This window comes from Acanthochromis polyacanthus, chromosome 16, assembly GCF_021347895.1.
Source record: "Acanthochromis polyacanthus isolate Apoly-LR-REF ecotype Palm Island chromosome 16, KAUST_Apoly_ChrSc, whole genome shotgun sequence".
NCBI lineage: Eukaryota > Metazoa > Chordata > Actinopteri > Pomacentridae > Acanthochromis > Acanthochromis polyacanthus.
Window position 1 is genome coordinate 33132623 of NC_067128.1, and position 17155 is coordinate 33149777.

General features: G+C 39.7%; 1 protein-coding gene across 1 annotated transcript in view; it reads left to right on the top strand.

Annotated features, from left to right (window-relative positions):
- The window catches only part of LOC110958960 (potassium voltage-gated channel subfamily H member 5-like), a 32292-nt gene extending 18563 nt beyond the window's left edge, over nt 1-13729 (top strand). The window contains 5 exon segments of the mRNA XM_022205699.2: nt 233-432; nt 2029-2281; nt 3440-3636; nt 8730-9376; nt 9378-13729. Coding sequence (XP_022061391.2) covers nt 233-432; nt 2029-2281; nt 3440-3636; nt 8730-9376; nt 9378-9825 — 1745 coding nt within the window. The 3' untranslated portion in view covers nt 9826-13729.
- The last annotated feature ends 3426 nt before the right edge of the window (nt 13730-17155 follow it).

The following is a 17155-nucleotide window of genomic DNA, read 5'->3' on the forward strand; positions in this document are numbered from 1 at the left end:
ACATACATCGATTGTCAAATATCTCTGTTCATTGGCGGGATAACAATACAAATTCCATTAGCATAATTTTCACCTAAAACCATTTCAAACCTTCTAAAAAATCAAAACCTTTAAAAAAAGTAAAATATGTTCCTCCTAATCATGTTGTTGGGTACATTCGTTCTCCATTACAGTACAGCTGTCTGTTTTTAACCACTTTTTACCTGACTTTGCTTTCATCTCTCTGTTTCAGCGCTTCTATACGCAACCATCTTTGGAAACGTCACCACCATCTTCCAGCAGATGTACACCAACACCAACCGCTACCACGAGATGCTCAACAATGTGCGCGACTTCCTCAAGCTTTATCAGGTCCCCAAAGGTCTGAGCGAGAGGGTCATGGACTTCATCGTCTCCACCTGGGCCATGTCGAAGGGCATCGACACTGATAGGGTATCTTTAGTGGTAGCATGTTACTGACAGTTTATTTAAAGTCCCGGTTGTGAGAGAAAACCTTAAAGTGTTAATGATTTATGCAGAAAGAGGTTTAAGCATCAAAATTGGTAGTTGAAGACACCGGACGCCTGCCTGTTAAAAGTGCACAATAATAAGAATCAAAACTGTCGCACAGACCTCTATATGACCTTTTATTGGGTAAGATTGTATGTTATTATAGTTATTGCAGCATTCTGAGTATAGTGTACACCTGTGTTTCAAGTCCAAAGTTAATCTGACCAAGTTGACAAAAAGGAAGAACGCTTATTTTTAACAGAATCATAAATAACGTGAAGGTGTCGCTGACAAACCGTTCGGCTGATGCCAACAATAATCAGCTTCAAAGGTCAAAATGAAGTCAGGTTCACTGAAACCTTGTACACCTGCTCTGGAAGGTGAGACTGTAATCACGGGATTGTTGCTGGGTCATAATTTACTGCAGAGCAAGGTGACCACAAACTGATAGTAAAGCTTGAACCGATGAGTACGTCTATAATTACATCATCAGTTGCTGGGATTTCAAGGCTTTTTAAATCGCCTAAACAATAGCTGACATTTTGAGACGTAGGCTTACTCGCTTTTGTGCCGAGAACTTGATGAGAAGATCGATGTCATGCTCTGTCTGCATGGTAAATAGAAAGCCACTTAAAACGAGGGAAAACTGACTGTCTAAAGGTAATAAAATCTAATAAAACCTTTTACATTTTTTGTTTAATCTGTGCAAAAAGTATAAAAATGGCATATAAACTATATGTACACTACTGTTTAGAAGTTTATCGTCACTTGGAAATGTCCTGACAGGGGGTCCTTGGTTTACAACATCCTTGACCTACGGTGTTTTGTCGTTACGTCAGAACTAGTTATGTGTAACTAGTTGGAGAGCGGAGCTATAAAACAACTTTGTTTACATTCTCCAGTTGAACGCCACCTTGGATTGTGCTACATTCTAACTTTTTGTCCTTCTTGTCCTTCCTGCTACTTCAATATTTTATATTTTGTAGCTAGTACTTTATAAGCAAGATTTTTCAGGATGATTACCTATAATGTTGTATTTCTAGGTTCCTCTATAGGTTCTGTATCAGTCTGACCAGCTATTTGTGTCTGTTTCCAGTGTCTATGCTAAGCTAAGCTAACTAACTGCTGGCTCTAATCTGATAGCTGACATGTCGACATGAAAGGAAGCAAGTCAACCTGTTCCTGTAAATATATTTACCTGAAACCACTTCGGTGTAACGCTACCTTTGGCTCGTATTTATCTCAGTTGTTCGTTTGCTGCAATGCAAATGTGTGTTGTGAAGTAAAACAGATGTAATCAGAGACTCTGTTTGTTCCAATGTCTGAGATTCAGATCATTGTATTCATGGCCTCTAATCTGGAATTTAAAGATCATGCAGTTTTGCCTGTACAAAGTGATTATGGTGACAGGTTGCTCGTCTCACAGCAAGTTTTGCATCTCTGCAAGTATATTTTTATATAGTGTTGTCTGTATTAAGATCCTAACCTCTTTCACTGATACGGTAAGCCTTTCCTATGAAATCTCTCCTTCCCTCTCAGGTTCTCTCCATTTGTCCTAAAGACATGCGAGCCGACATCTGCGTCCACCTCAACAGGCAGGTGTTCAATGACCACCCGGCGTTTCGTCTGGCCAGTGATGGCTGCCTGCGCTCCCTGGCTGTGGAGTTTCAGACCACCCACTGTGCTCCCGGAGACCTCATCTTTCACATCGGAGAGAGTGTCGACACGCTCTGCTTCGTCGTCTCGGGTTCACTCGAGGTCATCCAGGATGATGAGGTCATCGCCATACTAGGTAACGTAGAGCAGTATTATGAAAATGTACCTGCCAGGTTTTATCAGAGTCTTTCGGCAGTGATGAAACTGGAGTAAAGGTTGTTTCAGTGCAAAGACTTTCTAGTCAAGCCATTAATATTGTCCTTAACACACTTTCTACTGATAAAGTGATAACAAGTATTCACTTCTAGTTCACAGAGTTTACCAAATGTTTTAGACCAAATGAAGGGTTTAGAAACAAAGTGGTTGAACTCACTTTCTGTAGTTTTTGAGAAAAACGGGTTCAAAGTTGGGCTGGTCAGGCACAGTGGCTTGGTAGTCAGCATTGTCACCTTGCAGGTAGAAGATCCCCCGGTTTGCGTCTTTCTGCATGGAGTTTGCATGTTCTCCCTGTTCATGTGTGAGTTTTCTCTGGGTTCCCCGGCTTCCTCCCACAGTCCAACAACATGCTGAGGTTAATTGGTGACTCTAAATTGCCTGTAGGTGTGAATGTGAGTGTGATTGTTCATCTGTATATGTAGCCCTGTGATAGACTGTCCCCTGTCTTCACCCTAAGTCACCTGATGGATGGGTTCAAAGTCTTGAGTTTCCAACAACTCCTGCAATTCTGAATTAGCTATGATGAAATCTTTAAAACACATGCATCTTTGTCACAAAAACAGTCGTGTCATTGATTACAGCTGCTGACTCCTCTGAGCTAATTCCAATAATCCACTCATTGGCCACAAAGACTACACAAAGTCTGAGGAGCTCAGCAAAGATCTGAAAAAGCAACTCATTGACTTGGCCAAGTCATAAAAGTCACTTGGAACCATTTCAAAGCAGCTACAGATCCCAACATCATCTGTGTAAACAAGTGAGGGGTTTGGCAGCAGATTGGTCATTGTCTACAGTTTTGGAGAGAAATGGGTTCAAGTATGTGTGTTTTCAAGAATGGTCTGACATTGGAAGCACCACTGTAATACTATATTTAGGTTGTGGTTTAGACCACTTTGCCACGACAATCTAGACTATAAAATAGTCCAGAAATTATACGTAACTTTAATTTCTTGTGGGTTAGACCACTCTGCTTCTAAACCCCTCAAATGTGACTTCTACCGGACACATTAGACGCTTATGTCAAAGAATCTGACACCCTTGTTTAAAATCTGTTTCTACACAAAATGTTGACATCTAGGTAAAGGTGACGTGTTTGGAGACGTGTTCTGGAAAGAAACCACGCTGGCTCGAGCCTGCGCCAATGTCCGAGCTCTGACTTACTGCGATCTGCACGTCATCAGGAGAGAAGCTCTGATGAGGGTTCTGGAGTTTTACACAGCATTCGCCAACTCGTTCTCCCGCAACCTCATCCTCACCTGTAACCTACGGAAACGGGTAAAAAAAACCTAAATCTTTATTTCCACTTGGTGATGTAAAACACATCGTCTGGTTTGAACTTAAAACAAGTGAAATTAAGAAATTATTATTTAAAGATGTATTTGAATATTTTAGTTCAGGAAGCTGCAAAATGGGGTGGAGTTCAGAAAATACAGACAGGTAATTGAAACCTACTTGATAAATGAAATACTTAATCCATAAGTTTATCACAACCTAACCAAACCTCAGTTGTATTTCTAAATACAATGTATGAGTAGACACACTTTAGCTACTTTCTGCTGCTGTTCTTATAAAAGGGTCTACGTTTTGGATGAAAACAAAGTAGTAAAAATGGTTGGAATCCAGTAGAAGACAAATGGAGGTATTTCTAATTCAGCAACTTGTGTAAACTTGTGTTGTTTATTTCTAACCAAAGCTAAGTCCAAACTGTTTAAACACTTTACATTGTAACCACTTTGAAGCTGCCATTTAGCCAATCAAATCTCTGTAGTTGGTGTTGAATGTCATCTAAACCAATGAAATCAATAATTAACTCACACATATATGACATTTAAATATTTTACAAACTTGTGCTGTGAAGCCAAATTTGGTTCAACACACACAATCTCATACAAAAACATTCTGTTATTTAAAATATTCCTATTTGGTGCTATAAAGTGTAATCATATGTGATAGTTTAATTCAGTCCAATTACATTTTATCTATATAGCACCGACTGGAATGAAATTAAACTATTGAAATTGAGTCGAGAGCCCCAGAAGTAAACACTAAGACTCATTTTTGAGAAGCAGCTCAGAAGAAGAAACCCTCGAGGCCAGCATGCATCGGTCTGAACATACATGCAGCATATATGTGCAAAACAAACAAGATTACATACAGAGGGTTCATGATACTTATAAGGCTGACAGTGATAAGAATGGGATGCAGAGAGCCAGCATTCAAAGCATTAATTATAGAAGAGCTCATTGGCTTTACAATGTGCTGATAAGGTGACTGTTATAAAGATAAGAAGGGCAGCGACAGCGATTTATATTAGAGGTGAAGACGAGGGCAGAGAGGAGATATATATATATATATATATATATATATATATATATATACACACGTGGACAAAATTGTTGGTACCCCTCAGTTAAAGAAGGAAAAACCCACAATTCTCACTGAAATCACTTGAAACTCACAAAAGTAACAATAAATAAAAATTTATTGAAAATTAAATAATCAAAAACAGCCATTACTTTTGAATTGTTGATTAACATAATTATTTAAAAAAACAAACTAATGAAACAGGCCTGGACAAAAATGATGGTACCTCTATAAAAGATTGAAAACTATTTGACCAGAGTGACATGATTAACTCAGGTGTGTCATTTAATTGACATCACAGGTGTTTCCAAACTCATAATCAGTCAGTCTGCCTATTTAAAAGGAGACAAGTAGTCACCCTGCTGTTTGGTGAAAAGGTGTGTACCACACTGAACATGGACAACAGAAAGCGAAGGAGAGAATTGTCCCAGGACATCCGAAAAAAAATGATAGACAAACATCTTAAAGGTAAAGGCTATAAGACCATCTCTAAACAGCTTGAAGTTCCTGTGACAACAGTGGCTCATATTATTCAGAAGTTCAAGACCCACGGGACAGTAGCCAACCTCCCTGGACGTGGCCGCAAGAGGAAAATTGATGACAAATTGAAGAGACGGATCGTTGGAATTGTATCCAAAGAGCAACCTCCAAAGAAATTAAAGGTGAACTCCAAGGCCAAGGTACATCAGTGTCAGATCGCACCATTCGTGGTTGTTTGAGCCAAAGTGGACTTCATGGGAGACGACCAAGGAGGACACCACTGCTGAAAAAAACTCATAAAAAAGCCAGACTGGAATTTGCAAAAATGCATGTTGACAAGCCACAAAGCTTCTGGGAGAATGTCCTTTGGACAGATGAGACCAAACTGGAGCTTTTTGGTAAGGCACATCAACTCTATGTTCATAGACTCAAAAACCAAGCATACGAAGAAAAGAACACTGTCCCTACGGTGAAACATGGAGGAGGCTCAGTAATGTTTTGGGGCTGCTTTGCTGCATCTGGCACAGGGTGTCTTGAAAGTGTGCAAGGTACGATGAAATCTGAAGACTATCAAGGCATTCTGGAGAGAAATGTGCTGCCTAGTGTCAGAAAGCTTGGTCTCAGTCGCAGGTCATGGGTCTTCCAACAGGACAACGATCCAAAACACACAGCCAAAAACACCCAAGAATGGCTGAGAGAAAAGCGTTGGACTATTCTAAAGTGGCCTTCTATGAGCCCAGATCTGAATCCCATTGAACATATGTGGAAGGAGCTGAAACATGCCATTTGGAGAAGACACCCATCAAACCTGAGACAATTGGAGCTGTTTGCTCATGAGGAGTGGGCCAAAATACCTGTTGACAGCTGCAGAACGCTCATTGACAAATACAGAAATCGTTTCATTGCAGTGATTGCCTCAAAAGGTTGTGCAACAAAATATTAAGTTATGGGTACCATCATTTTTGTCCAGCCCTATTTCATTAGTTTGTTTTTTTAAATAATTATGTTAATCAACAATTCAAAAGTGATGGCTGATTTTGATTATTTAATTTTCAATAAATTTTTATTTATTGTTACTTTTGTGAGTTTCAAGTGATGTCAGTGAGAATTGTGGGTTTTTCCTTCTTTAACTGAGGGGTACCAACAATTTTGTCCACGTGTGTGTATATATATATATATATATATATATATATATATATGATGTGCAGCAGCATCTCATGGTGGAGAAAAGAAAAGAGCCTCAGTGAGTGGACAGAGAGGGTTGACTTACATGTAGTTAAAGGTTACGATGATGAGAATCGATGTTCTTCAGGCCATCAGCATTTACAGGAAAAGGTCCGACTGTATGGGAGAGAACAGAAAAAAAACAAAGCACTGTCTGGTTATCATTGATCACAAACTGTGGGGAAAAAAGAAGAAAATCACTAAAGCTAATGTATTGTATTTTTAAAATATACAGAATATCAATGAAATTACAAAAGACTGTGAAGTCAGATGTCTAATGTAAAACAACATTAAAGCTGTAACGGTGAAGTTCTATTTTTAAAGAAAATAGATTTTACATAAAAGGTTTAGTATTAATATAAATATACATTTTTTAATTCTAAAAATGGGTATGTAGATTTTGTACATAGATAATATAAGATTAAATATATGTATACACACACACTACTGTGCAAAGGTTTAGTGTCACCCAGACAATTTCAGAGTATAATGTTTTATAGTGTATATATAATTAGAAACCAATATTGACAATAAACAGAAAAATTAAATATAATTAAATAATTCTATCTATCTTAAATATCCTTGGTTAAACATTAAAAAGCCAAAAATATATTTGATCTCATGTAAAATTATAGCTAGAAACTATATTTTTATTATTGGAAGTGAATGTATTTTATGAGATTTCTTTCAGTTATTTTGGGGGTAAATATCATAGTTTTTAAACATTTTTGAAACGTGCACAATGCTGAAATCTGTGTTGATATATAGAGAGTAGGAATGAATTCCATCACTGATCCATGCTGACTGACTGCCTTAAATGATCAACACGTGGACACTTCCTGTATGTTTCCACCAATGATAGTCAGAATTTAGAACAAAGTTAAGAAAGAGGCCGTTACAGAGAATCAGAAAAAGTCATCAAAACTATTCTCCAGCTCAAACTAAAGCTCTAATTAATATTTCATGGAGCTTCTCTGGGCCATACATATTCATCCCATTAAAACATTGACAGTAAGCTGCTTCTATATTGCCACAATATTATCCTTTGAGATCAACATTACATTAATTCTTAATGGAGTCTCCCTTCAAAAGTCATTCCAGTACATGCTGTGTTCTTTGTTCAGGACTGGCTCATTAGGAATACGTCTGAGGCAGCAGATCTGAGAGACGCTTGAATTGAAATATGAACTTTTGAGGCAGTTAATGAGACTCATGATGTAGTATGACCTCAAACATACAGGTCCATACACAATCTAACTGGTTTATAATGTTTTATAATATTTTAGATGATAAAGATAATCATATACTGTTATTTTAATCTCTCATCCAGAAGCCTTATGTAATCATATGTACTGATTTTTTCACACCACCCCAGAGAAGCAGCTCTGAATCTAAACAATTTCAAGGCAAATTGTGGCCGAACGCTGAAAGATTCATGGCACTTACTTAAAACGCATTCACTGAAAATAAAACCATCCATTATTAATATCAGTGACTTTAGAGGCTGTTCATGCCTGCATAGCTTTAGAATTTACTCCCAGCCCTCTTTTACTGTGACGTATTAATCTCTGCTTGCATGTGCAGGAAATAAAAAGGCCCCTGGAGCTTTTTGGGGACAAACTGTTTGGCCTGAAGCTCTGCCAAGTTTGGATTAACCCATAAGAAACCAGACCAATTTTTCCTTAAAGGACTTAATGAGTTAAGGTCAGACATAAAGCTTTGCAAGGAAGAGACGGGGGCACTCAAAGTGCTTGTTACACTGGTGTCACCGTGGGTTCTTATGGGTTAAGATTAAACTAAGAAACTTAAATATGTGTTGTGAGATCGTCACACCATCCAGTCAAATCTACACGACTGTTCAAAAGTTTGGGGCCACTTAGAAATGTCCTTATTTTTTAAAGAAAAGCAGGTTTTTTTTTTTTTCAATTAAGCTAACCTTAAATAAACTTTAATTCATTTAGAGCAACAAGGAGGTTGGTCAGCATTAGTTGCTTTGTCTTCAGTGGGATTTCAGTGCGTCTCAGAGCCTGGATATCGCTCCATTGGCGAATTATTGCTCCATTAACGGTTTCCCTCGTGCACTGCTGCTTTCAAGTCGTAAATATTTTAAGACGCATAGCAACTCTGGAAGGTTATCCACACCTTAAAGCCATATTATACCATATGTGTGCATTCTGTTTCATGCAAGTAGAGCTCTGCAGTGTGTGCAATAAGTGAAGTACAGCTGCTGTAGTTCAGATGTGACTTTTGTGTGAATCTCCCACATCACCATCCTCATGCTCAGACTTTCCTTCTTGCAGGTAATCTTCAGAAAGATCGCCGATGTGAAGCGGGAGCAGGAGCGCCAGAGGAGCGAGGTGACGCTCTCCATTCCTGACGACCATCCTGTTCGCAAGCTGTTCCAGAAGTTCAGGCAGCAGAGAGAAGCCCAGACACCGGGGGAGTCTCAAGCTTACTTCGATCACAACTGTGTGCAGGTGGAACCACAGCACCACCATCACCCCGAATCAAACTCTTACACTCAGCCTGCAGCTTCTCAGCAGCAGTACAGTAACGGAGGAGGTGGAGGTGGAGGTGGAGGAAGCAACACGACTCCACCAGCTGAGAAGTCAGAGCAAAGCAGCATACAAGAAGCAGTGGAGTCGATATCGAGGCCTTCTGTAGAGAGTCAGCCTCACCAGAAGGCCAACAGTCCTGCAAAGAGCAGCGGTGGAGGTTCAGACGGAGCTGCAGGTGGTGTTCCCAGAGTTGGCAGAGGTTGGGCAAAGTTCAGGAGCGCCACGTCTGCTGAGCCTCCACGTCCTGCTGTGGTGCAAGAAAAGCCGACACCGAAAGCAGAAGGCTGGCCGAAGGGATCCCAGTCCTCAGAACTGTTTGCAGCCACCAACAAGATCCAGGAGATGGAGGAAGGTGGAGACTTGGGAGGCAATGAGGGCGGGCAACGGGGCAGGAGAGGAAACCAGCGCCATGCACAAGACTGACTCCTGTGACAGCGGCATCACCAAGAGCGACCTCCGCATCGACCGGGCGGGAGATTCAAGAAGCTCCTTTGAGCGAAGCCCGATGGAGAAGAGCCCATTGGAGAGGAATCTGTTCGAGCACAGTCTGGGGGTTTACAGCGAGGTGTCCCTCAAACACTCCTTCGTGCAGCCGGTTTCTGAACAAGCGCTGCTTCAAACGACGCTGCATGAAGCCAAGCTGGAGCTGAAAGGAGACATTCAGATACTGAGCAGTCGACTGTCGCTGCTCGAGTCACAAGTAAGCGAAATCCTCCGGCTGCTGTCGGTAAAACGAAGACTGTCGCTGCCTCCGACTTCTTCACCAAAAGCCAGAGTGAAGAGTCCAGACACTGCCACAAGGCCTGAAACACCAAAAACAGACGATGGGCCTTTTTGAATTGATCGATTAAATAATGGATCTATTTAAGAACAGAAACTGATTTAAAGAAGCATCGTGCATGTCCTGCTGCGCTAAACTCTTGACTGCATGCAGAAGTTCTCTCATGTCAAACTAGCACGACAAAACCCAGGAGTTTTCTAATAGTTTTTGATTGTGAGGCGCCCTGATGGTCTTGTGTGTTCTACATGTGAGAACGCCGAGAAGGAACAACTTAGAACAGTAAAAACAATACAGACAGTATTGCTGCCAGGAAGTTAGATGAAGTCAAAGTAAGACTATAACTCTAAATGATGATGCTCTGATGAAGGTGCTTGTTGAAACATGTCAGCCTGAGGAAAACATTCAGATCAAGTTGTATATTTTCTATTTTTTGTTAACCTGTCATTCTCTTCCTTAACTTTGATTTTTTTTTAAAATTTTTTTTTTTTATGTCAGTTAGCAGCTTTTACTTTGAACCTTTCTGTGTTGTTTTTGGTGCTAACCACCAAGGTTTACGGGTCATACAATTTACAGTTTACATTTTCATTTTGCAGACTGTTTGATCCAAAGCGACATACATCTGAGAGTAGATATAAGGTCGGTAGATGGGGCAGCTCTAAGGACTTTGCCCAAGAGTCCTCATTGGACAACTGTACCCTGACTGGGATTTGAACCATTGATTTTCCATGCCAAAGTCGGGGGTGCTAGTCACCATACTTAAATAGGCTTTCAAAATACTACACTCATGAGAATTTATATAAAATTACTTATGTCAATTACAAGCAATATACTCTCATAAACAAAGGTTTCTTTACTCTTGTAAAGGCCATGTATACCCTGACAGTCTTGAGTTCCCAATTAATCATTGAAACATGTATCTTGTCACTAAAACAATCATGTATTTTGGTTCTTCCATAGATTTATTACAGTCTTTCTGGATATATGACCAAATCTGCTGGGTCAAAAATATACATACACATAGGCGTCAGTTTAGGGGGGGACGGTGGGGACGTGTCCCCCCCACTTTTTGTCAGGGGTCATTTTGTCTCCAACACATTCAAATTCTTCACATGTAAACCGTTGTAAACCCAGTTTATTTTCAGCAGTATAGAAAATTCCGACGCTCCTGAACGCACCATCCGCACTGGCCGAGAGTTGCACAGACATGCAGCACACCTTCGTGAGGTCAAAAAAAAACGCGCAGATGCTAAATTTGCGCCCGTGCCAAGTGGAAGCTCCGACCAGAGGCATGCAGGGGCAAATTTCGGCCCGGGAGAATTAGTATTATAGCGGCACACAGACCATTTCACCTGCATGTACTGATAGCTCAGCAGGTTGTGCCTCTGCCTTTGGTGTGGTGATTGTGAGTTCGAGCCCAGCTTGTAGCATTTGCCGCCGTTCTTCGACATTTTCTCAAAGTGCTGTGGTCTCCATCCCCCCCACTTTTAAAAACAAACTGACGCCCTTGTACATACAGCAATGCTAATAGTTAGTTAAATGTCCTTTTGTCATTTCACCTCAACCAGGCTCTTCTGGTAGCCAACCACAAGCTTCTGTTTCTATCTTTGACCACTCTTCTTGACAGAACTTGTTTTTTCATCACAGTCTATGGGTCCTTGATGGGGTTTAGGTCAGGACTTTAGATAGACCAGTCTAAAACCATAATCCTAACCAGATTTAGTCATTTCTTTGCCATGTTTGATGTGTGCTTGGGGTCATTGTCTTGTTGAAACTCAACTGTGTCCAAGACCCACCATCTGGCTGATGGTTCCAGGTTTTCCTGAACAATGTGGAGGTAATCCTCCCTCTTCATTATTCCATTTATTTTGTGTAAAGCACCAGTTCCACAATATAGTATAGTATAATACTGCCTCCACCATGCTTGACAGTTGGGTTAGTCATCATTCACTCTCCTCCAAACTGATTTCTGGTCATTGTCACCAAGTAGCTCAATTTTTGTTTCCTCTCACTGAAGAACTTTCCTCCAGAAAGCCTTTTCTTCATCTATGTGATCAACAGCGACCTTTAGTGGAACCTTAATGTGCTGCTTCTGGATTAAGGGCTTTTTTCTTACACAGTAGCCTCTCAGTTCACAGCATAAAACACATTTTACTGTGGACACACCAGTGTTCCAACAGCTTCTAATTCATTGCATATCTGCTTTTTGGTGATTCTTTGATTCTTGACCATCGTGACCAATTATCTTTCAGCAGCAGGTGATAGTTAGTGTTTTCTACCTGATCATGGCAGTGACACGACTGAATCATTCACTTCATTGTTACAAACAGTTGAGGGGGTTAGAAACAGAGTGGTCTTACCCACAACAAAACTGAGTTTTATGTCATTTTTGTAATATTTTATGGTCTAGATTTTAGTGACAAAGTAGTCTAACCCACAACCCAAGTATAGCGTCACAGTGGAATGTTAGACCATTCATGAAAACACAAAATTTTAAATCATTTGTCTCAAAAACTACAGAAAGTAGGTTAGACCACTCTGCTTCTAAACCCTTCAATTGTTCGTCCAGTCAATTTTAGGACAGTAGCTGCTTTGAAATAGTTTCAAGGGACATTCCTGTCTTGGTCACGTCAATGATTTGCTTTTTTCAGAGCTTTGCTGAGCTCCTCAGACATTCCTACCGTAGTCTTTGTGGCCGATGAGTGGATCCACTCAAATGCTGTATTCAATCACATGACTGTTTTTGTGACAAAGTTACAGGAGTTGTCGGAAACTCAAGACTGTCATGACTTACATGACCTTTGCAAGAGTATGTCAACTTTTCTTCGTGACTATAGACAGCATATGTGCTAAAATTGACCATTTACATCAATTAAAGTACAATGTTAGAATTTGATCAATGGGTGACGGCAATAACATGGTGGAGAAGGTTCTGTTCAAACTATGAAACACGAGGTACATTTATGGAAAGACACACACTCAATAACAGAAGGCCCAGGTAGAAAGAAGACTGAGTAATGGCACACAGCAGATCTTTTTCTCTTTTTTTTTTAAACAGTGTTTACATTTGCTTTCACCCACAATTCCTGTTTTTTTTATTACCATCAGGTCAAAAAAGCTTGAACACCACATATGTAATATGTGCATGCAATATATGCATCATTTTCCTTTAATAAATATTGAAAATGGGTCCCAGAGAACCAAGCACCACATAAGGGTTAAACAACTTTCACTTGCTGGTGTCTCTGAGAAAACTTATAATATTGCACAGATTTCCAAATATCAAACTTGTGACTCCCTTTATCTTACATAGACTTATTAATTGTCAGGTATCTACACGTGCTTACAATAGTAAAGCCTCACTGAGAGTTGTTTAGATGAAAGACGATCGACTCTTTGTTTTGTAGTTTAACTGTTGAGGATAATATTTTCTCCTTTGAGTCGTTTTCTCTTTTATGAACGGTTAAGAAACTAAACTTCCGATGCACGAAAATAGGAATAGCAATGCAGTTTAATATGACTTGTTATCTTTTCTTCCTTAAATGATTTCTTTCCCTCGAACTAGGATATTTCAGCAGGTAATTGCAACAAACTCAATGCATATTCCTTCATGTAAGTTTACCTCTTGCTCAGGTATATTTATTTAATATTAATATTTATTTCAGTATGTGTAGATAGTAGTAATGCATATCATGTTTTTAGAGCACAGTGTATTTTAAATGGTGGGTTTCTACACACCGCTATGCAAATCTAAATGAAACGGCACTAAACTCTGTGATGCAAACAGAAGAATCTTCATATGTTTGGATAAAAGTGTTAGTTTTCTGTGTGACTGCGACTCTTCTTAACTGTAAGGATGTAAGCATGTGACTGAGTAGCACATCTATTTTACGTTAGATCTAAAAATGACCTCGCATGCGTCCGAGGGAACCTGTCAACTGTGAAATGAATAATGAAAACTGATGCCTGCTCACCATCTGTTGTTTAGTGTCTTTTGTTACATAACACAAAAGTCTGTCTTTATGTAAATTAGAAGCTATGAAAACGACAGTTATCTTTTATTCATGCAGGTGAGTGATTGTAGTAGTTGTAAACATGAAGAGTTTCCGTGTTAGAGTCAAAGTTGCGGAGCTATACCGTTTATTATAGCATGGTTGTTACACCTTAATTTAAAAAAGTTTTAGTTCTAAAATATACTTTTATTGAGTAGTCAACAGCGGAGACAGACAATAAACATGTACAATGTCTATAAAAAGTCATGATGATGCCTAAGCCATGCTTCACATCAAGATGCTGCCACCACCATGTCTCACATCATGATGCTGCCGCCACCGTGATTTACGTACATAGCCTAATTCAGCCTAATCCTAAATCAACATGTAAATACAACAGTAAAATATCACATGGAAGATCTAAATTAGCTTCATGCCTAAAGGGTCAACACTGGAGGAGACTACAACCTGGAATGAAATTACTTCCAGGTGTAAAATCTGTCACAACAGAGTTTAAGGACTGGAAAGAGCTGTAATTACGCTACTTGTAGGTTTTTCCCTTTCATGCATCACAATTAATAAATTTGACCATGAATATTGGTCAAGGTTCATGCCGTGTATTAGAAACAATTGGAATTACAGTAAACTGCAAATTCAAACAGGCAAAATAAACTGAAAACCATGAAACTCTGTTTCTAATGCACCAGATGAGCTCTTTTCTAGATCATCAGTTGTGTGTCTGATCAGTGTGTTAACAGTGTGATCTGATTGGCCACCCCGTGTGCCCCCAAAATTTTCGTTGGAATTTTACATTACTGATACTTCCGATTCCGACGCTCCTGAACGCAACTTTATTGTCCGACTGCACCTGAATGCATCAATGATGTTAGTTTGATCTTCTGATTGTATTTCGTTTGGATTTAAAGAAGCTTTGAAGACGTTTCCTGATGCCGGAGGAGAAGAGGAGCAGCTTTGTACCTTTGCGGTAAGAAGACTGTGGCCGTTTCTCATACGTAACTGTCCGTAATTGTGTTCTCACGTACTCGTGAACGTCATCATCGAGACTGCATCGGACCAGACTATGAATCCGTAGATAGATATATATGTCAGGTAGAGACTGCGATTTGGTAGGATTGGAGTTTCTACCAGTAGAAACTCCAATCCTACCAGTAGAGATTTGTCAGGGCTAAGGTTAGACTTTTAGGTTAGGGTCAGGTGTCAGGGCAGGGGTCAGATTTAAAGGTCAGGGTTAGTTAAGGTTAGGGTCAGGGGTCAGGGCAGGGGTCAGATTTAAAGTTCCATCTCTACTGGTAGGATTGGAGTTTCTACTGGTAGAGATTACAATCGCAAACTCTACTGGTAGAAACTCCAACTCTACCAAATCGCAGTCTCTACCCTGACATATATCTGTGGCCGCAGCTCCGTGTGAACAGGAGGGTTTTATCAGAGGAAGTCAGACACAGTTACACAGAGAAACATTAGAGCTCACACTGAAACGGAGCTACAGCTCTGTGTCTTGGACAGGATTTATTTTCAAAGCTACATGTGTGACGGTAATGATTCGTGCCAGAGCAGACCTCATTAACACTTCCGCTAGGTCGGCTAACTTCCGGTCACTTCATGGACGCTGTTGTCTGTAATGTAGAACATGGATTAATTTTTCATTTGGGCTTGACGATCTCGATTTAATGAGTACAGCTCAGTCAGTTCCATTTTATGTTATTTGAGAATTCTTAATGAGTTTAACACTAGATGACGTATCAGTTCATTGAGTATTTCAGAGCCAGTTTTTTTACTTTTCAGTTATCTATATTTGAAGTGATATTATTGAAATATAATTGCAGTGAAACAGTAGCAACATAAGAAATGACCAAATATACAAAGGAAGTGCAGCTATTTTAATATATAAAAAAATATTTATCAGTTAGGACATGTCTCATTACAGAGGGAAAGCAGCAGTTCCTCCTTAAGGTCAGAGGTTGCAGCATCTGAGGGCCTCTTCAAAAGAAGATGTAGATGATGAAGATGTTCTCCAGCAGGGCCAGAAAGACCACGACCAAGCAGCCTGGAGATCTCAGGCAGTGTCTCCCTCAGGTGGGTGTCAACGGTGTCAAAAAACAAAACAGAAAAAAATCTAGAATATAAATCAACATGTAACCAAAGGACTGTGTGTATAATGCCATAGTATAGGATGTAGTTCAGAAAATGTCAAAGTATAGTATACTTTTCAAGAATAACATAGTATGGCCTGGAGTTCATAGTATAGCATGTCAGCAAAAAAAAACAAAACCATAGATTATTATGTGGTTCAAAAGCGCAAAATGATAGGATGCTACCTAAATTGTCATGTATGATATGTGGTTCAAAAACCTCTAAAGACTCACTACAGCCAAGATAAAGACCAACTCAGCTGCACCAAACCACTAATCACTGCACACATTAGCACCATGTGCTAACTCTGGCAAATGAACCACATTACCAAGACAACTATCCAGTACAAAGCCCTAAAAACACACCAAGAAAGACATTAAAGAGGATTTTACTGCTGGAAGCTGCAAGCCAACGCCTAAAGCAACGGAGACAAACACAGTTTAGTGAAGAGAAGCAGAGGAAATGTTTGACTGCAGACATAAAGCAGGAAGACACTGAGCTGCTCAGGTGTTCCTGATTACACCAAGGCAGCCACCTGGACAGCCCAATAGGAACACAGCTTACTGGAAGTCCAGAGGCTGGCTTAGTGAAGGAAATTAGTTTAAAGTCGAAGCAGAAAGTTAACAGAGTTTTCACACAAAGAACGCACTGAACATGTCAAAACTGGTTCCATAGTAGAACCTTCACTGTAAAAAACGTCACAGTACGGTGTGTTGCTCAAAAAACATTACGACTGGCTGTCTGGGGTTGCCAAAGAGCGACACAAAAACAGGACAACGCTGGTTTCCAAGGGGGTTAGGAGGGTATTTATTGAAAGAGGAAATTTACAACCAACACAATATGTGAGAAGAAAAATCACAAAGTCTGTCTTTAGTTCAGATGAGAATATTAGTTTTGTCTTTGTTACTGACCAAACGTTTCAGGAAGTAGATGAAAAATAACTAAAGCTCTCATGTAGAAGTCAAACTTATTTTGGATCCTTGTGGAGAGTTTAGTCTTAGAGTTTGTAAAGCTGTTGAGTTTTTAGAGTCACATGGATTGTTCTGACATTTAATAACAGAGTCCTGAAATAAAATTGCTGTTGTGGATTTCTGTCATTTAGTCTGGACTCAAATAACAGCGCATAAATCTCAAAACGTCTTTATGAGGGGTACATCAATGGTACAGATTGTTGTTGTTCACTGTTATTGGGTAGTACTCATTTTGATTTAGACTGATTAGTATACAGAACCCTATGATGTTTATGG